General features: G+C 38.4%; 1 protein-coding gene across 1 annotated transcript; it reads right to left on the bottom strand.

Annotated features, from left to right (window-relative positions):
- Positions 1-15,018: 15,018 nt before the first annotated feature.
- On the bottom strand, positions 15,019-16,686 carry LOC131056090 (uncharacterized). Its single transcript, XM_057990427.2, has 2 exons — positions 16,314-16,686; positions 15,019-15,896 (listed from the first exon to the last, which is right to left on the bottom strand). Exons 1-2 carry the CDS (start codon positions 16,323-16,325, stop codon positions 15,111-15,113), a joined length of 798 nt encoding a protein of 265 aa, XP_057846410.2. The 5' UTR covers positions 16,326-16,686; the 3' UTR covers positions 15,019-15,110.
- Between the last annotated feature and the right edge of the window lie 607 nt (positions 16,687-17,293).

Genomic DNA, 17,293 nt, shown 5'->3' with positions numbered 1-17,293 from the left:
CACTTTTTCCGAAAGTGACAACTCTTCCTTCCAGCAACCTCATAACACTTTGCTACAAATTGAAGGCTTTATCAACCAACATAGGATCAAGCGAGTCTTGATCGACAATGGAGCAGGCTTAAATATTTGTACACTTCAATTGGTCACCGCTTTGGGATATGCAATAGAATCAGTGGATCCCCATAAGAAGATCACAATCAAAGCCTATGACGATGCAGAGCGTTCATCCAAAGGAGCTATGGTACTACCAATCCGAGTGGGCCCTATGGTGAAACACATCAACTATCCGGTTATGGACCTTCCTCTACCATACAATCTATTGTTAGGAAGACCTTGGATACATGCCATGCAAGCCATTCCATCTACCTACCATCAATGTATCAAGTTCCCACATAACGGTGTAAAGATCACAATCCTGGGCGATGCAAATCCCTTTGCATATTGTCATAATATCAGTCATCAACCAGAGATTGTCGTTCCTAACAATAGAGAAGTCATTTCATCCACATCATATATAAGTCCAGCCTCTCTTGCCAATTCAAACACCACTATACCCAAGCAAGAAAAGCTTAAGATGAAAATGGTAGAGGAAGGTCCTGGGGAATACAACTTAAGTCAACTCTTTTGTGTGGGACAAATGCCCACTTCTCCTAAAACACATGGCAAACCGCAACAGTTACTTCAGCAACCACTGATCATGCCAGCATGTGCTTTGACGCCTTTCATCCTTCGAAAGAGTCAAGAAGAAGAAACCAAAGATGAGGACTTAGCAGAATTGATCTATAAAGATCCCATCACCACTGATATACCACAAGCTACACTTCCCATGGATTAGTATGGCAAAGGCCTCCTCATTATGCAACAAATGGGTTATGATGGTCAGAGTGCGTTGGGACCTTGCAAACAAGGACGACATGAACCACTGCTGCCGGAATTAAAGCCCAAAGATAATACAGGCCTAGGCTTTGAAAAGGAGATCTTTCCTAAGCTAAGATTCAAAGGAAAACTCAGCAAACCACTATATTAGCCTATTGCAAAGAGGACACCTTTCATTATCAAAGCAACATCAATCACCATCGCAACTACCCCATCGAGGCTCAAAATCCCAACACAACCATCTACAATGCCAATCATCTCACCAATCAAACCGGTAATCCCATCAATAGCAGCAATAACATCAATAGCACCATTAGCAGCAACAACTGTATCAAAACCAGCAATAGCATCTACAACACCAGCAGTTCTAGCAGAAGCAACTGAGTCAACACTACTGATACTCCTCGTATCGGATTCTTTGATCCCCATCATCCTTCCTGCAGCACCAATCATTTCATCTACAAAGGTACATCAACCGATCACACCTGCAGTTTTTAACACAAAGGACATCCCAGTATGGTATAGTAATCAGATGCTAGAAAGTGATTCAAAGACCGACTCACATGAATGGGAATTTGATTCCATTCATCTTAATACTTCAGATGAGGAAGACACATCAATACCTCCACCTCGCAAAGACATCCATGTTTACGGAGAAGCACAAATAAAGACCTCTTGGGTTCCTGAGCTGGAAACTTCTTCCACAGATCCTACGTCACATCATACGCCTGATTCTGATAGGGAGAGTACCATCAATGACCTTCACCATAACATCTTAACCCTCACTGACACATCTAACAAACTTAACCTAATCGATGAAGTAATGCCCATTATTCATCCTGAACTCATCGAATGGAACCAACCTAATCCCCCATGTCTTGACCTTTTCCAAAATGATGAGGCGATCATTGAATTTTTGGAATTACGGGATAACATACCAAGCGGGGATCACAAAGTTGGATTCGCCATTGAACTTAATAGCGCAACATATTTCGGGGCGGATGCCAAACCTTTCAGTTACAAAAATATAACAATAAAACATGGATCTTCCAGTGAAAACCACACTGTGGCACTATTTGATTCAACAAAAGTAAAAAGAAAGAGCATATCCAACGGTGAAAACCTCTCTGAGGCGCGTGAGGATGAAAGGTTTGACATCCTTCCCTGCAGCACACAATGGGAACGATCAACAATTCTCATCAAGGAAACCAAAGAATACAATGTGGGGACTCCTGAAACTCCTCACCTCATACATCTGGCATCTCTTCTAACTCCAGAGGAACAACCTAAATTTGTAGAGTTCTTTCAAAAGCGTCAGATCAACTTTGCATGGTCATATGCAGACATGCCTAGACTTGATCTCGATTTAGTCATGCATCACCTCACCGTAGCGGAAGGAGCCAAACCTGTCAAGCAGAAGCTTCATAAGATGCATCCTCAGATTGTAGTACTAGTCAAAGCAGAACTCAAGAAACTCCTAGATGTCGGTTTCATTAGACCAATTGATTATGCAGGATTGGATATCCAATATTGTGCCGGTCGGAAAACCAAATGGGGGCATCTGTATTTGTACTGACTTCAGAGATCTGAATAAGGCATGTCCTAAGGATGACTCCCCCCTACCAAATATCGACATCATAGTAGACCTAACAGCAGGGCATGCCATGCTTTCACTCATGGATGGCTTTTTCAGATACAATCAGATAAAGATCGCACCAAAGGATCAACATAAGACAGCCTTCACATGTCCATGGGGCACATACTGCTGGAATGTAATGCCTTTCGGTCTAAAGAATGCAGGAGAAATCTATCAACGAGCAATGACCACCATCTTCCATGACATGATGCAGACTATGATGGAAGATTATGTTGATGACTTACTAGCAAAATCACTCACCAGAGAAGGTCATCTCGACATATTAGATAAAATCTTTGATAGACTGGAACAATATCATGTTCGACTCAACCCAAAGAAATGTGTCTTTGGAGTAACCTCTGGGAAGCTTCTAGGATACATTGTCTCCAGCAAAGGTCAAAGCAATCATGGACATGCCACCACCAAAGAACATCAGTTAGCTAAGGACATTACAAGGACAGCTAAAATCCATCCGAAGATTCATTTCACAAGTAGCAGATAAGTGTCACCCCTTTACACATCTGCTACACAAAAACATCGACTTTCAATGGGATGCAAGATGCCAGCAAGCATTTCAGATGCTTAAAGACTATCTCATGAATACGCCATTGTTGATCCCACCAGATCCAAGTAGACCTCTGTTACTCTATATATCAGCAACAAGTACAACATTGGGTGTACTATTGGCACAACATAATGTAGAAGGGAAAGAGTGTGCAGTTTACTACATTTCTCGCACACTGGTTGGCTATGAACTCAATTACACCCCTATTGAGTGAGCTTGCCTAGCAGTAATCTTGGCAGCCACTAAATTGAGGCACTATCTATTAACACACAAAGTACAACTCATTGCAAAGATCGATCCACTCAAGTACTTACTCAGCAAAGCAACATTGATAGGTTGCTTGGCCAAATGGGTGATGATTCTAAGTGAATTTGACATCGAGTATGTAGACGATAAAGCTATCAAAGGACAAGTCATTGCAGATCAGTTGGCCTATGCACCCCTCATAGGCGATCATCCCCTCATTTCCAATTTTCCAGATGAAGAGATATTCATGATCACAACAGCACAACCATGGAAACTATACTTTGATGGTTCGTATACTAGGCATGGCTCGGGGGCAGGCATTTTGTTTATCACACCTCAAGGTGACAGCATCCCGAAGTCTTATAGGCTCACATTTCCATGCACAAATAACATAGCAGAGTATGAGGCCTTGATCACAGGACTTAGGCTAGCCATACAATGGAAGTTACAAGAACTACAAGTCTATGGCAACTCCCAACTGGTCATTCGACAAGCAACAGATGAATATCAGACCAAGGATGATAAACTCATGCCATACAAGAAAATGGTGGACAAATTAGAGGCATTGTTTACTACTATCATCTTTGAATAGATACCAAGAGATCAAAATCGAGTTGCTGACGCTATGGCTACCATCACATCCCTCCTAGATCTTCCGCAAAATTCAAAACGCTACAAGTTCTTGGTAGAACAACTTTGGATCCCTGCTTATGATATCCCCGAATCCGAGATGATATGTCGCCTTGTCAGTTCTGAATCCCCATGGTACGGTGAGTTCTACACCTATCTCCATGATCACGCCCTTCCTCTTAACCAATCGAATAACCAACTTAAAACCTTCATTCGCCAAACTGCTTGATATACCATTATTACCGAAACCCTATACCGACGCAGTCTTGATGGTACTCTCCTTCGATGTATGGAACAAGATGAGATAACAAAGGCCTTGGAAGAGGTACATGAAGGAATTTGTGGAACTCATGCAAGCAGTCTGTCACTAGCCAAGAAACTCCTGCACAATGGATACTATTGGCCATCCATGGAAAAAGACTCCTACTACCTTGTCAGAAAGTGCAAGAAATGCCAAGTTCATGGAGACCTGATACATGCACCAGCATAGGAACTACAACCAATTACAACACCATGGCCTTTTTGTCAATGGGGCCTTGACCTTGTGGGTAAAATTCATCCATGTTCATCCAATGGCCACAAATTCATTATTACCGCCACCGAATACTTCACAAAGTGGATCGAAGTTGTTCCACTTACCCAAGTCACCGGCAAGCAGATCGCCTCATTCATCCTTAATTACATCATCTGCCGGTATGGTGTCCCCATGTCCATTATCATAGATAACGGGCTTCCTTTCAAAAATCAAGATGTTCGTGAGCTCTGTGAAAAGTTTCATATCCAACACCGCTTTTCCACCCCCTATTACCCACAAGGCAATGGTCAGGATGAAGCATCGAATAAAAACATATTGAGAATCCTCAAGAAGACAGTCAACGATGCCAGCCGTGATTGGCATGTTCAATTGAATCCAGCACTATGGGCATATCGAACTAGCATTCGAACCCCTACAGGCACAACTCCCTACTCATTGGTCTATGGTGCCGAAGCTATCTTACCTATTGAGGTTGAGATACCATCACTACGAGTTTCCTTGCATAATTTGATAGATGATGAAGCATATAGAGTATCACGTCTTCAGGACTTAGAGCTACTTGATGAGAAGCGACAAGCTGCATACAATCACCTCAAAGCCTATCAGCAGCACATGAGCAGAAGCTATAATCATCGAGTTAGACCTCATACATTTGAGGTCGATGATCTTGTTCTTCGAGAAAATCCTCGTAACCAACCCAACCACAAACATCAAGGAAAGTTTGAATCAAACTAGCTGGGTCCATATGTTGTCACTGCTGTATTTGGGTCCGGGGCATATCAGTTGGCTACTTCAAAAGGAGAACCGCTAGCAGATCCGATCAACAACATGCACCTCAAACGGTTTTATACATAAGCTGCATAGAGCATGAGGCTCCCCCATATACTGGCAAAAATACCAAAAACATCCAGATAAATGACCTGAAGAAAATACAAAAACACCAAAGAGAGTAAAGAAAAATCATGCATCCAAATGATGAACAACCACTTCGGTGGCACCTTGGGTAAGTACGGTGGTGAAAACCTGGCAAACAGACGCCACTCGTAAGGCTATGGCTCCATTGTCTTTCAGACTTGTTGCAATCACATTCATTTCATCCACTCATCCATCCGTTCAAAGCCATGGCTTGTTATTGGTCTACAATTAAGGATAAGTACTTCCTACGTCTTGCATCCCGTTTATTCATAGTCATGTCCTAAACTGGGGGCAATGCCCTTAACCTATTTGATGGAATTGGATTCTACATTATCTTGTGATTCGTTGGGTTCTTCTTCAAAACTATTTCACAAAAATATCAAAAACATTGGAAAACTATTTCACAAAATTCCAAAAACATTGGAAAACTATTTCACAAAAATATCAAAAATATTGGAAAACTATTTCACAAAATACCAAAAACATTCAAAACTATCTCACAAAATCCAAAAACATCAGAAAACATCAAAAATCAAACAAAAACATGGCGACACATTGTACATACTCATCCAAGCAGATACAAAACAAACATTGAACAATTCTCGCACGATGATCACTTCTCAACATCGACCAAACAATCAACATCAACACTCAAAAACTGTCTTCAACAAGGATGCATCCTTCCTTACCAAAACAAAGACAAAAATGATGTTTTCTTTGACAAGAAAATTGTGTTAAGCTATCAAATACTTGGTTGATTTATGAGTACAATCATTCATTTATCTGTATCAGGTTCCTACCACATTGTTTGTGTATCGTCTGCGCATTATTCTGATGAAGTTCTGGGGCATGTACTAATGGTGTCTACGTGGGAAGTTCACTAAGCTACATGATCTTATGCAAAATGCAGTCATAGATCACTACGGCTTGCTGACTATAGCGTATACCTCGACCATATGAGCATGAACCATTACCAAGGATCCATATTCTTTATTCTTTATGTACATAATGTTTGCTTACCGAACAATGCTCCTTCTTTGGTTCCTCCTCATCCAATTTGGATAAAGGTTTTATCTCTTATTACGGTATGCACTTGTCTCAGGATAATGATCAGCCCAAGATCAAGGAGGATGATCCAAGTTATGCATAAACGGAGATGATCCTTGTCTGTTCCACAAGCAATACTCTGGTCAACTTGACCCATTATATCAAGTCGTTTGTATTAACTTGCTATATCAAAATCCATGTAAGAACTACTCTGGTCATCTTGAATCATTATGTCAAGATGCTTGTATTTTCTTACAACATTGTAAAGCTCAATGATGAAAATAGAGCATTATGGATCATCATTTCATCTCATCTATTTATATATTGCATTCCATTGCATATCACCCATCCATTCACTCATTCATATGTATGATTTGTATGCAAATATAAGCAAGGTTAATATGAACAGTTATGTAAGAATTGAGCTGGTCTTGGATACAATCGAGACTGAGTACTCTGATACATCATCAATGCATCATGCAAAGTCTCAAATACCTTGCATTCATCATGGTCATATCATCATTACATTTAGTTGCATTTTGCATCAAGTACATTCATGTCATTTTTAATTAAATTGCATATAGTTCATTTAATTTATTGACATTAGTCTTCTTATATCATTTGCATCATTGCATAATCATTATGATTAGATTCATTCATATGATCAAATTGTCCTTGATTGTATTAACCATTCACTATGCATTCATCTAGTGTCAGTTATCAATTATCATTTTATCATCCTTTATTATCCTTTATCATTTATCGTTGCATCCATTCCTTTATCTATTCATTAGTTAAAAAGTGCATTCATTCATCCATTATTAAGTATCTTATTATGCTCATTTTAGGATTCATTTACATTGCATTCATTATCCTTTTTAATTACATTAAGGTGCAGTTATTAAACCATAAGTTGCATTATCATCACATTATCATTTTTACTTAATCATATTTAGGCATTTAAAATCATAAAAACATTTGTCTCCAAACATTGGTTCATACCATTTTATATATCCATTATACATATGCATTCATTTAGACATCATCATATAAACATTTGTACTTTACATTTTGTTTATCCATATTACATTCATCTAAAAACATCTAGATGCATATCCATACATAAACCATTCATTCTTTGCATTAACATCATTGCATATCATTATCTCATCATTATATCAAACATGAAGCACAAAAAAATCATGTTCCTAAATCATCATAAGCATACATCATCATCATAGCATTACATACATAAAGCATTACATCAAACAAAACATGCACACATGTATCAACCTGCATTCATATGTCAGTATCCAACATCATAAATCATCATTCAAACATGCATATAGGAATCATCTCATAAAATACATACATGTACACGTATCCATCTAAGCAATAAACTCATAAAAACACCATCTTGCATAACATCCATACATATCAATATGCATATAATCAAAATATGGGATCTCCTCATATATATCATCTCATGTATCAGAGTACAATGAAGTCTACAAAATCGGCTACCAAGAGCCATCCAAGACATAGTCCAAAATAACAAATACAAATATATATATGCACAGTCCTCTCTCAGATGCCACTCTGACCAGATGCTGCTCCACCATCGCCACTTGTTCCCCCACTAGTCCCCACACCATCTGATCTATCTCTTCGTGGAGGTCCCATCAAACCCCCACTAGCTCCTGCACCCCCTGACCTATCTCTCCATAGAGGACCCATCACACCCCCACTGCTCTGCATCCTCTAGGATCGCTCTGATCTAGCCTGTCGCATCTATGAATAGCTCAGTGCTCACTGACTGGATGGTACCACCTGCTCATATAGGCCCCGCCAATAATCAACCTCTCCACCTGCTCTCCGTACCTCCCTCGCCAATGCCTCTACAGATGGCCCCTGTCCCTGTACTCCCTCCAAAACCCTCACTCTCTCCTGCAACTGGACCACCCTGTCAACAGCTTGATCTCTCTCCCGCAGCACTACAGTCAGCTCTAACTCTCGTGCAAATAGCTACACATCTCTTGCTGCAACCTCTACCTCCAGATCCTCCACCCATGTCTCAGCTGTTGTCAATCGAGTATGCAAATATGCTAGCATATGCTCCCAAGGATCACCATCTCCTCCTCCTCCCTCCCTTGTCTCCATAGGTGCCTCTCCAGTAGCTCCCTCCCCTCTGTCCATCAAGATCTCCCTCTCCATACCTCGGCCACCTAATCTGACTCCTCCCGGTACCAATGGCCCCTATGATATCCGCAGTGGTAATCCGCCTCTCCCTCTCCACTAGACCTAACCACCTAAGCCACCTAAACTGTCACCTCCACCACCTCCACCATCTCCTCCTCCTCCTCCCCCACCTCCACCGTCTCCTCCTCCACCCCCACCATCTCCTCTCCCTCCTCCACCTACTGTCGGTCCTCGACCTCCTCCCCTCCTCCGTCTCTGTCCCCTCTTATCCTCAAAAGAAGGAATCGGCTCTGCTGGATTAGATATTCATAGAATCGGATGAGCTGCCATATACTGTATATACTCATATGACACCCTAGCATCCACCACCCTCGGCCATATATCCCATGGCCTTGCCTAAAGCATCCGAAACTCCGCCAATGCTTGATCATAGGGAAGTACTAGCCCCCATGCATACCTCTCTCGAACCACTCTCGCATACTCCCCCGATCCCCTAGGCAGTCCCTGCTACCGTCCAAACTGTCTCATCACCCTGCCCGACACTTGTCTCTCTACATGATAAGATGTCCTCCCAATGAGGAATCAGGTCATGAAAACATACGGCAATGCCTTCGCATCATCCTCCCAGGGCTTGCACTCCAGATAAGGTCTCCAAATCACGGCATCCAGATCATCCATTGTCCGCCATCACCACTCTAACTTCCCCAGGTGGGGTTGACTCATCATACCACTGTACATAAACATATAGGGCTGGTCGACTGCCCGAAATCTCAAACTCACTGGTCGAGTCACAAGTAAGTGCTCCCACGCCCAAATGTGCAGTTGTGTCACTCCCACTGCTAATGAGCCCCTCCCTCGGTATACCACCTCATGCAGCTCCTGATATAAGTGCACCAGCACGCACGGTCCCTAAGCAAATCGGGTTCCCTCTGTAATCATCATCTCAGTCACCTACCCCCAACCAACGGTCAAACCATGTGATCGCCTATCTGGGCACAGTAGTCCTCCCACAATGCTTGACAAAACTGCTGGTAGAGGCTCGTATAATGCAGTGATATCCTCCAAGTGATCGGGCCATCATCAATGTACACGTCCTCATCAAAGACACGTTGAACTGCTATAGTCCCCCATGATCTATCATAGGTGACTAGCTCACCCCGAATGGGAATATGAAGGATACGCCACACATCCTCCAAAGTCACTGTCATCTCCCCCTGTGCAAGGTGATATGTGTACGTCTCACTGTGCCAGCGCTCTGCTAAAGCTGTAATCAACTCATGATTCATCCAAATCACGTGCATATGCATCACATCGTATAGCCCAGTCACTGCAATGCAATCAATCTCGGCCTCTGTCAGTCGATCCCGCAACCTCTGTGTCGCTGGATGTCTCTCGCGTAACTGTAACATGCGTAGATCCTCCTGCATACGGGCATCAATCAATCATCATCAATTGTTTTGTTTTCAAACTTTCTTAAGTTTAAACCTAGACTATCAACAGATACTTTGATCAATTATCTTCGAATCTCAACAGGTAAGCAATCATGGCACACCTAGACTTCAACAGACATTTATCCTAATGACCTAAGTCTCATCAGGGCTGCTATGGTTCAAAACAACTCCCACTTTGCATCGCCCGCCATCCATCCATCATTGGCATCGAGAGATTTTTTTCACACAAACTGGGGCATCTATTATCTTGCAAATAAAAGTGCTATTTTTCAACCAAAAGCGCTACTTCTTGACAATAGCGCTAAACCCCTAACAAAGCGCTTAATCAGCTATGCAAAAGCACTAAAACTACAAATGCACTACAACAGCTATGCAATAGCGCTGCTTAAAGACAAAACCGCTCAATTAACCCCTCAATAGCGCTCAACAAACAAAAGTGCCTAAACATGCCTATAATAGCGCTAGTATTTTCAACAGCGCCCAAACAACAACACCATAGCGCCATTGCGACACAAAAGCGCTAGTTAATTGGACAAAAACACCAAAACACAGTTTTAGCGCTATTGTCCTGACTCAACTTGGACTTAGCAAAAAACATATCAAAAATGCATGAAATCCAAAATTTTAAATTTGTGTACCGTTGGCTCGTAGTCGTCTGGTCGCTGGAATCGACAGACTCGCTCGAAACGGTGCTCTGCAATAGGTACCGACATCCTGACTGTTGCTCGCTCCTCTCAAACGTCACTATCAGAGCTCTGGTTTCACACTAGTCGCGGTAACAAATGATCATGTTTTCTCCCCATTTAAACCCTCCGCAGTCACCGTAATTTTCCCCCACTCACCGTCGTGGTCCCCGTAAACTTCCCGAGCCTCCTATTTCTCCATTTTGCCTCCAATTTCTTCTATTTTTCACCCGCGTTGCTAACTTCTTCTCTTCTACCACCCTGCCAATTTTCATTCTTTTTTGAGAGATCGCCCGATTTTTCAAAAATTTTCGACCCATCTCTCGAGGGGGCATACCACCCATTAAATCTACATTTTATGGGGCATATTTCTTCACACCTATTTTTCTTTCTTTGAAATGACACGATAAACTGCACCGTCTCAAAGAGGGGCAAATGTAGTCACATAAATCTGTCCATTTTAATTAAATGAATATTTGTTATTTATTTGATTAAAAATACACTAAGCCATCAGTTAATTAAATTAATATTTAATTAATTCATCTTCAAACATTCTCCTATTAATTAGATAAATTATTCAATTTATTTTAATTAATTCATTATACCAAATTCACAATCAATTAAATGAATAAATCATATTTATTTCATTTAATCCCTTATTCCTCTTTTGAATAAATTAAATCAAATATTTATTTAAATCATTTATCCCCCCCCCACTTGCATTTTCCTACAAATGCAACTTGCACATATTTATTGAAATAAATTAATTTATTTTAAATAAAAATCCTATTTTCCCTCACCCACCAAACCCACTTGCAAATCTAATCCCCTTCTAGATTCTTCTAACCCCTTCCTAATTAACCTAATCCATCCCCTAATTATTGTCACATTCCTAAGCAACATGGAGTCACTTCTCAAAGACTTCAAAGTCTTTGAAAATCATTTAATGTTTTGTGTGTTCAACAATTTAACTTCTAAAGTCTTCCAAAACCACTAATGGCTCTTACATGACCATTAATGGCTCTTACATAACCATTTATGGTTATTTCAACTTGTACTCATGTGTCTCCTCAAGTATTTATTGCTTTGACCATGGTTATCCCTTTTGCCTTTGCACAAGAATTTATCTATTGGATAAAAGCTTTATTCTTTGAATAAAGAATTTATTTACTCAACCCAACCCTTGACCCTAATCCCCAAGTTAACTCCCAGGTCATGTCAAGCATTTAATGCTTATTCCCTCTCCTCTCAACCTATCTCACATTGACACTTGTCATCCTGGGATTGGGTTGAAAGCCCTCACATGGATCTCAAATCATTCAATCTTGACCCTTGTTTAGATTACTCAATCTCAACCATCCATTGTTCCATTTTTCCTATAAATAGAGCCCATTTCTTCATAATCCAGATCCTGAAAACTTGTATGCATTTAATCTATAGTGAATTCTAGAGAGCATTTAGCATAAACTACTAATATCTTGTCATTTTGGTTAAAATAAATCATTTTAGTATCAATAGCATAGTATTAGCTTTTTATTGACATTTAGAGCAAATACTTCAATCTCAAACCTCCATAAGCATCCATAGCGCAAAAAGCTATTGAGAGCTACACTAGTTTGGAACTTAGAGAGGAGAGGAACAAAGGAGAAGGAGCCAAGAATATAGTAGAAGGCATTTGGAGATGTCTTCTTGCATTTACATCCATAGTTAAATGTTTTACTTTGTTCTTGGTGTCTCTTTTGATATGCCTGCTTAGGTTGATCTTTGGTTGAATAACACTAACCTTAATACTTGTTTCTTATTGTTTGTGTGTTATACGACCATAGGTTTTGATCTAACACTTGCCCTTTTTGCAGAGCATCAATTACATATTGACAAATAGTGTAATCTTGTGAAATAGAGATCATTTATCTATCCCTCTTTACACATAATCTCATTCATTATATCTTATCCCATATGTATCTACAGACTTATCTATATATTATGTTATTTATTATACATATCATTTCCCACAAATTTGAACCACATTTGAACATCCATTCCCTACCTAGATCTTATAGCTCCATCATCCTAGCCAATTCTCATAGAAGTTGGATCAATCATGCATCAAAAGGTATAACCCCTAAAACTCTAAAATTCATTTCAAATTTAAATTTGGTTGAATCCTGCCCATTTTAGTAGCTATTATGAACCGATTATACAATGTTAATATGATTTATTACTTTTTCCTTATTTATAAAGGAATTCAATTATATTAAGTTTGCATCTCATCTCATCTTAGGTCATTCATAGTCACAAAGAATTCAAGAATTATTTATTACTAGAGCACTTCAATTTATGCACTAGAAAATAGTATTTTCTTCAACATCATCATCAAACACATATGCATATTTTCTTGATGCCTATTAATCTTTAGCATGATCATAAAATTAGTCATTTCTAAGGGTCAACCTAGGAGAATGTGTCCCCTAGCAATTTAGTGGACCTTTAAAATGTATTATTAAATACTACCTATCTTTTCAAGACAATAGACCGTTGAATTGGGTGAACCCAAGAGTAAAAAAACATAAGTTGTAAGATTAGATCCCCACTCCCATAGAGAAATTCATGCCTACAAATGATCATAATTTTACATACTTAACCTAGAAAGAGAAACATATCTTGCATTGAAACTAAGGCAAAACACAAATTAAGAGGATCCAATCTTATTCTAAAACAATCACTTTCAAAGACTACCTAAATACTTATTCTTAATCAAATCTTAGCTTGAACCTAAAAACACTTTATTTGTTACAATTAATTTTATAATTTTGGTCATTAAGTTATACATTATCTATACCCACATATATTATTTATTAATCTAAATCTAATTATACTAATTTATATGCATTTTATTTAATTAGACCAAAATAATATTAAAGAAAGATTAATTTCCTTTTTTTTAAATATAATTTTTGAAGACAATTATCATAACCTAATTTGAATACAATAGAATTTGAAGATGACCATTGGTTATGCTCCTTTCATATTCATAGCTATTATATTGTGTGGGTTGAGTGTAGGGAGATGTCATTGCCTAGCACAAGTCAAAGTAACCTAACACAACTTAAGCATCACCTAGCAAATCATCACAGAATATTAATATCTTATAATTTTCAAACACTTTAACACTACATACAAAAACATGGCTAGTAATTGAAGTTAATCATAGATTTAGAGAGAGCGTTAGAAGGATGTTGTAAGAAAGATGTTAAACGGTTGGTTATGCAAAAGATAGTTTGTAATAGTTTCATGTGATCTTTTCAAAAACCCATCTCTTTTCATTCATAACTCCAATCAAAAGCATCTACCCATATAATAAATCTAGAAAGATATCAAAATTGAAGATTATTTAAAATAAAATATAAGAAAATAAATAACAATAGAAAATGAATGTTCTGATTAATATGAAAAACAGGTTTTAACGACCCGAAACCTTTAACACAAGAGCATAAGATAGTTCATCAAAAAACATCCAGACCAGCTTTGAAACAACTTACAAAAGACTGGCAAAAAGGTCAGTTAACCGAATGGACAGCTAAAGAAAGGAACAGCAAAGCGGAAAAATCAGAGAAAAGACAAAAAGACAAACAGCAACTATAAAGACTTAAGGAGATCAGCAGCCTTATTGACCAGCTGGTCATAGTTGTAGCTGTTGGACATTAGAATTTTCCAAAATATTATGACTTTAAATTATTTGTCAAATTTTATATTTAAAGTTAGAAAACTTCAAAAAACTCTTTCAATAGCTACAATATTCATTTCTTATTATTGTTCATATTTAATAATTAATTTTGACGATCTTCAATATTATTAATTCTGTAAATCTGTAATTCTTTTTATCATAGATAATACTTCTAATTAAAATATTTTTAATTCTATAAATCTGTGTATTGCTTATAATTTCAAGCTGAATGCTGGCGAACTTTTATATTAATCCTTGTTTGAAGTTTATTTGTTGACTGGTGAACTTCATTGCTAACTCTATACTACTCATTGCAAAATGATTAAAACCATTTAAAAAACCTTCCTTACCATTCCAAAAGACTGAAATGAATATTTTGATACAAGTTAGAGGAATATATGATTTCAGAATAGCTCATATTAGTCATAGAAACACATACAGTTCACTGATCAAATTTCATATAGGTATGATAATATATATACAATTGGACTTCTGACATTCCAAATCTGATCATCTATGAAATATGTTGAAAGATATCATATTTGTTTATTATTCAGCATGCAACAATCATTGCATATATGAAATCTGAAAATACAATTATAGTTAAAAAGACTGGTTCCCTAAAACAGAAGGACAACCAAAACCAAATTTGCTATTAGATGCTTGGAACATCCCCATTTCTGGTTTAGTTGCAGTAGGGACAGTCTGACACTCATTACATTCTTCATTGTTATGAGTGCTCTTAGAACTGAAACCTGTACTCACAGTGTTCATATTGCTAAGACACAGATTCTGATCTCCATGAACAAAGTTATTTGTAGAAGCAAAAACTGGTGATTCAATTCCCACATTCTTACATGTATAGCAATCACATAAAAGGCCAGGAGAATTGGCCTCTTGAATTATTGGACCCATTTGTTGCAGAGACTGAATTGATGGTGGAGGATGTCTCCATTGTGGGAGTGGACCTGACACAAGGAGTGTCTGCAGGAGAGGGCCTGCCTGAAGAACTGCTTCAACCAATTTTCCTCTCTCTGGTAGGGGTTTCACATTTTCATGTATGTTTCTGCTACTGCTGCTTAGGAAACTACTATTATGTTTATATGCAGACCCTGCTGAATGATCATAACCAGGAGCAGTACTAATACACTTATTATTACACCCAGTGTCAATGGCTCCTGCTTGAATGTACTCTAACTTGTTAGTGAGCCTCACACATTCCTCTCTTTTTTCATCTCTTTCTCTCCTTACTCTCTCCAGAATCTCTTTCAGGTGGGCTATTTGGGCTTCTTGAAGCTGCATCTGAGATTGTGCAGAGCCTCTTATAGAATCCAGTTCAATGGCTGCGGACATCAGAAGTTGCTTCAACTCTGCTTCACTATATTCTCTCTGCCCAATACACACATTGGTATTTAGAACCTATAAGTACAGGAAATCCCAAACCAATACAATCAAACAAGTGGGTGTATTTATTTTAGAACTGAATATACGTATAGACCTGAGCAATCACAAGTTTGTACAGAGAACCTATGAGTCAAGGCATTAAAACTACTTCGAAAGAGAAATCTATTCACTACATATCTATGGAACAGTTACCGGTCCAGCACATTCTTTGAAACAGATATCAATCAAGACATTCTTTTGATAACTCAAATCCCTACATTTTAGATTGTTACCGACACTCACTGTGACTAACAGAAGTATAGACTTGAGGAATCACAACTTTGTACAGAGAATATATGAATCAAGGCATTAAAACTACTTTGAAAGAGAAATCTATTCACTACATTTCTATGGAACAGTTACCACTCCAGCCATTCTTTGGAACAGATATGAGTCAAGTCATTTCTTTTGATGACCCAAATCCCTACATTTCAGATGGATATCACTCAAGACATTATTTTGAATTTTGATGATCCAAATCCCTACATTTTAGATAATCACTGGCACTGACTGCATTATGTGAGGCAAACAGAAGTAAACAGATAGAATTGTCAAGTTTCTATTTCAGAGCTTCTTGCACTCTTAATAAAAACCAGAGCAGTAAACAAACTTTGATAGAATCTACCCACCAACTTGACCTAATTGAAAACATTAGAAATCATATCATCAAATCAATCAACATGGGTGCCATCAAAAATCAAAAGATAGTGACACAGTGTATTCAAACTTCTCTCAAAATCACTTTTTTAAAATGCATTATGACATACAAGGCAAGGATAGTCCAACTTATCAAACGTTGAATTTGAGGTGCCCTCTTCCATAGCAACCAATGCTGAATTCAACAACCACCCATTTGACAATGGAGCAATATAAAACATAGAGCTTCCAGAAACAGTGATGACTTTTAAGGAATGTACGGCTATTGAAAACAAGTACCGAGTGGGCATTCATTTTACTTTAGCTGTAAAAAGAAATAAAATTGCCTGCTTCATCTGAATGACACACGTGTACACAATTTTAGCCGGGAGATGATATGATATGGATAAGTGAGCTCAGATACTATTCCAATAGCTATACATTTGGGAAATGCCTTTTCTGGTACCGAAAGGGCACTTAGTGTAATGTAACTGCAACTTAACTGCACTCAAGAAACTTGTGTGGTAGTTTTTACTGCGTAGAATTTAATTATCTGAGCCATTTTACCATTTAAATGATTTGGGAATATAAATTGTTGGGTTTTTGTATTCATCAAAGTTAGAAAGTCAAAATAGATGGACCTTATCTTGTCCTTAAAATTTGAAATTGAATTTTTTTTTAGTACACATTCTATTGAAACTGAAATA

Source organism: Cryptomeria japonica, chromosome 2 (genome assembly GCF_030272615.1).
Source record: "Cryptomeria japonica chromosome 2, Sugi_1.0, whole genome shotgun sequence".
Classification (NCBI taxonomy): domain Eukaryota; kingdom Viridiplantae; phylum Streptophyta; class Pinopsida; order Cupressales; family Cupressaceae; genus Cryptomeria; species Cryptomeria japonica.
The sequence above is the reverse complement of the archived record's forward strand: the minus strand, read 5'-3'. Positions and strand labels throughout refer to the sequence as shown.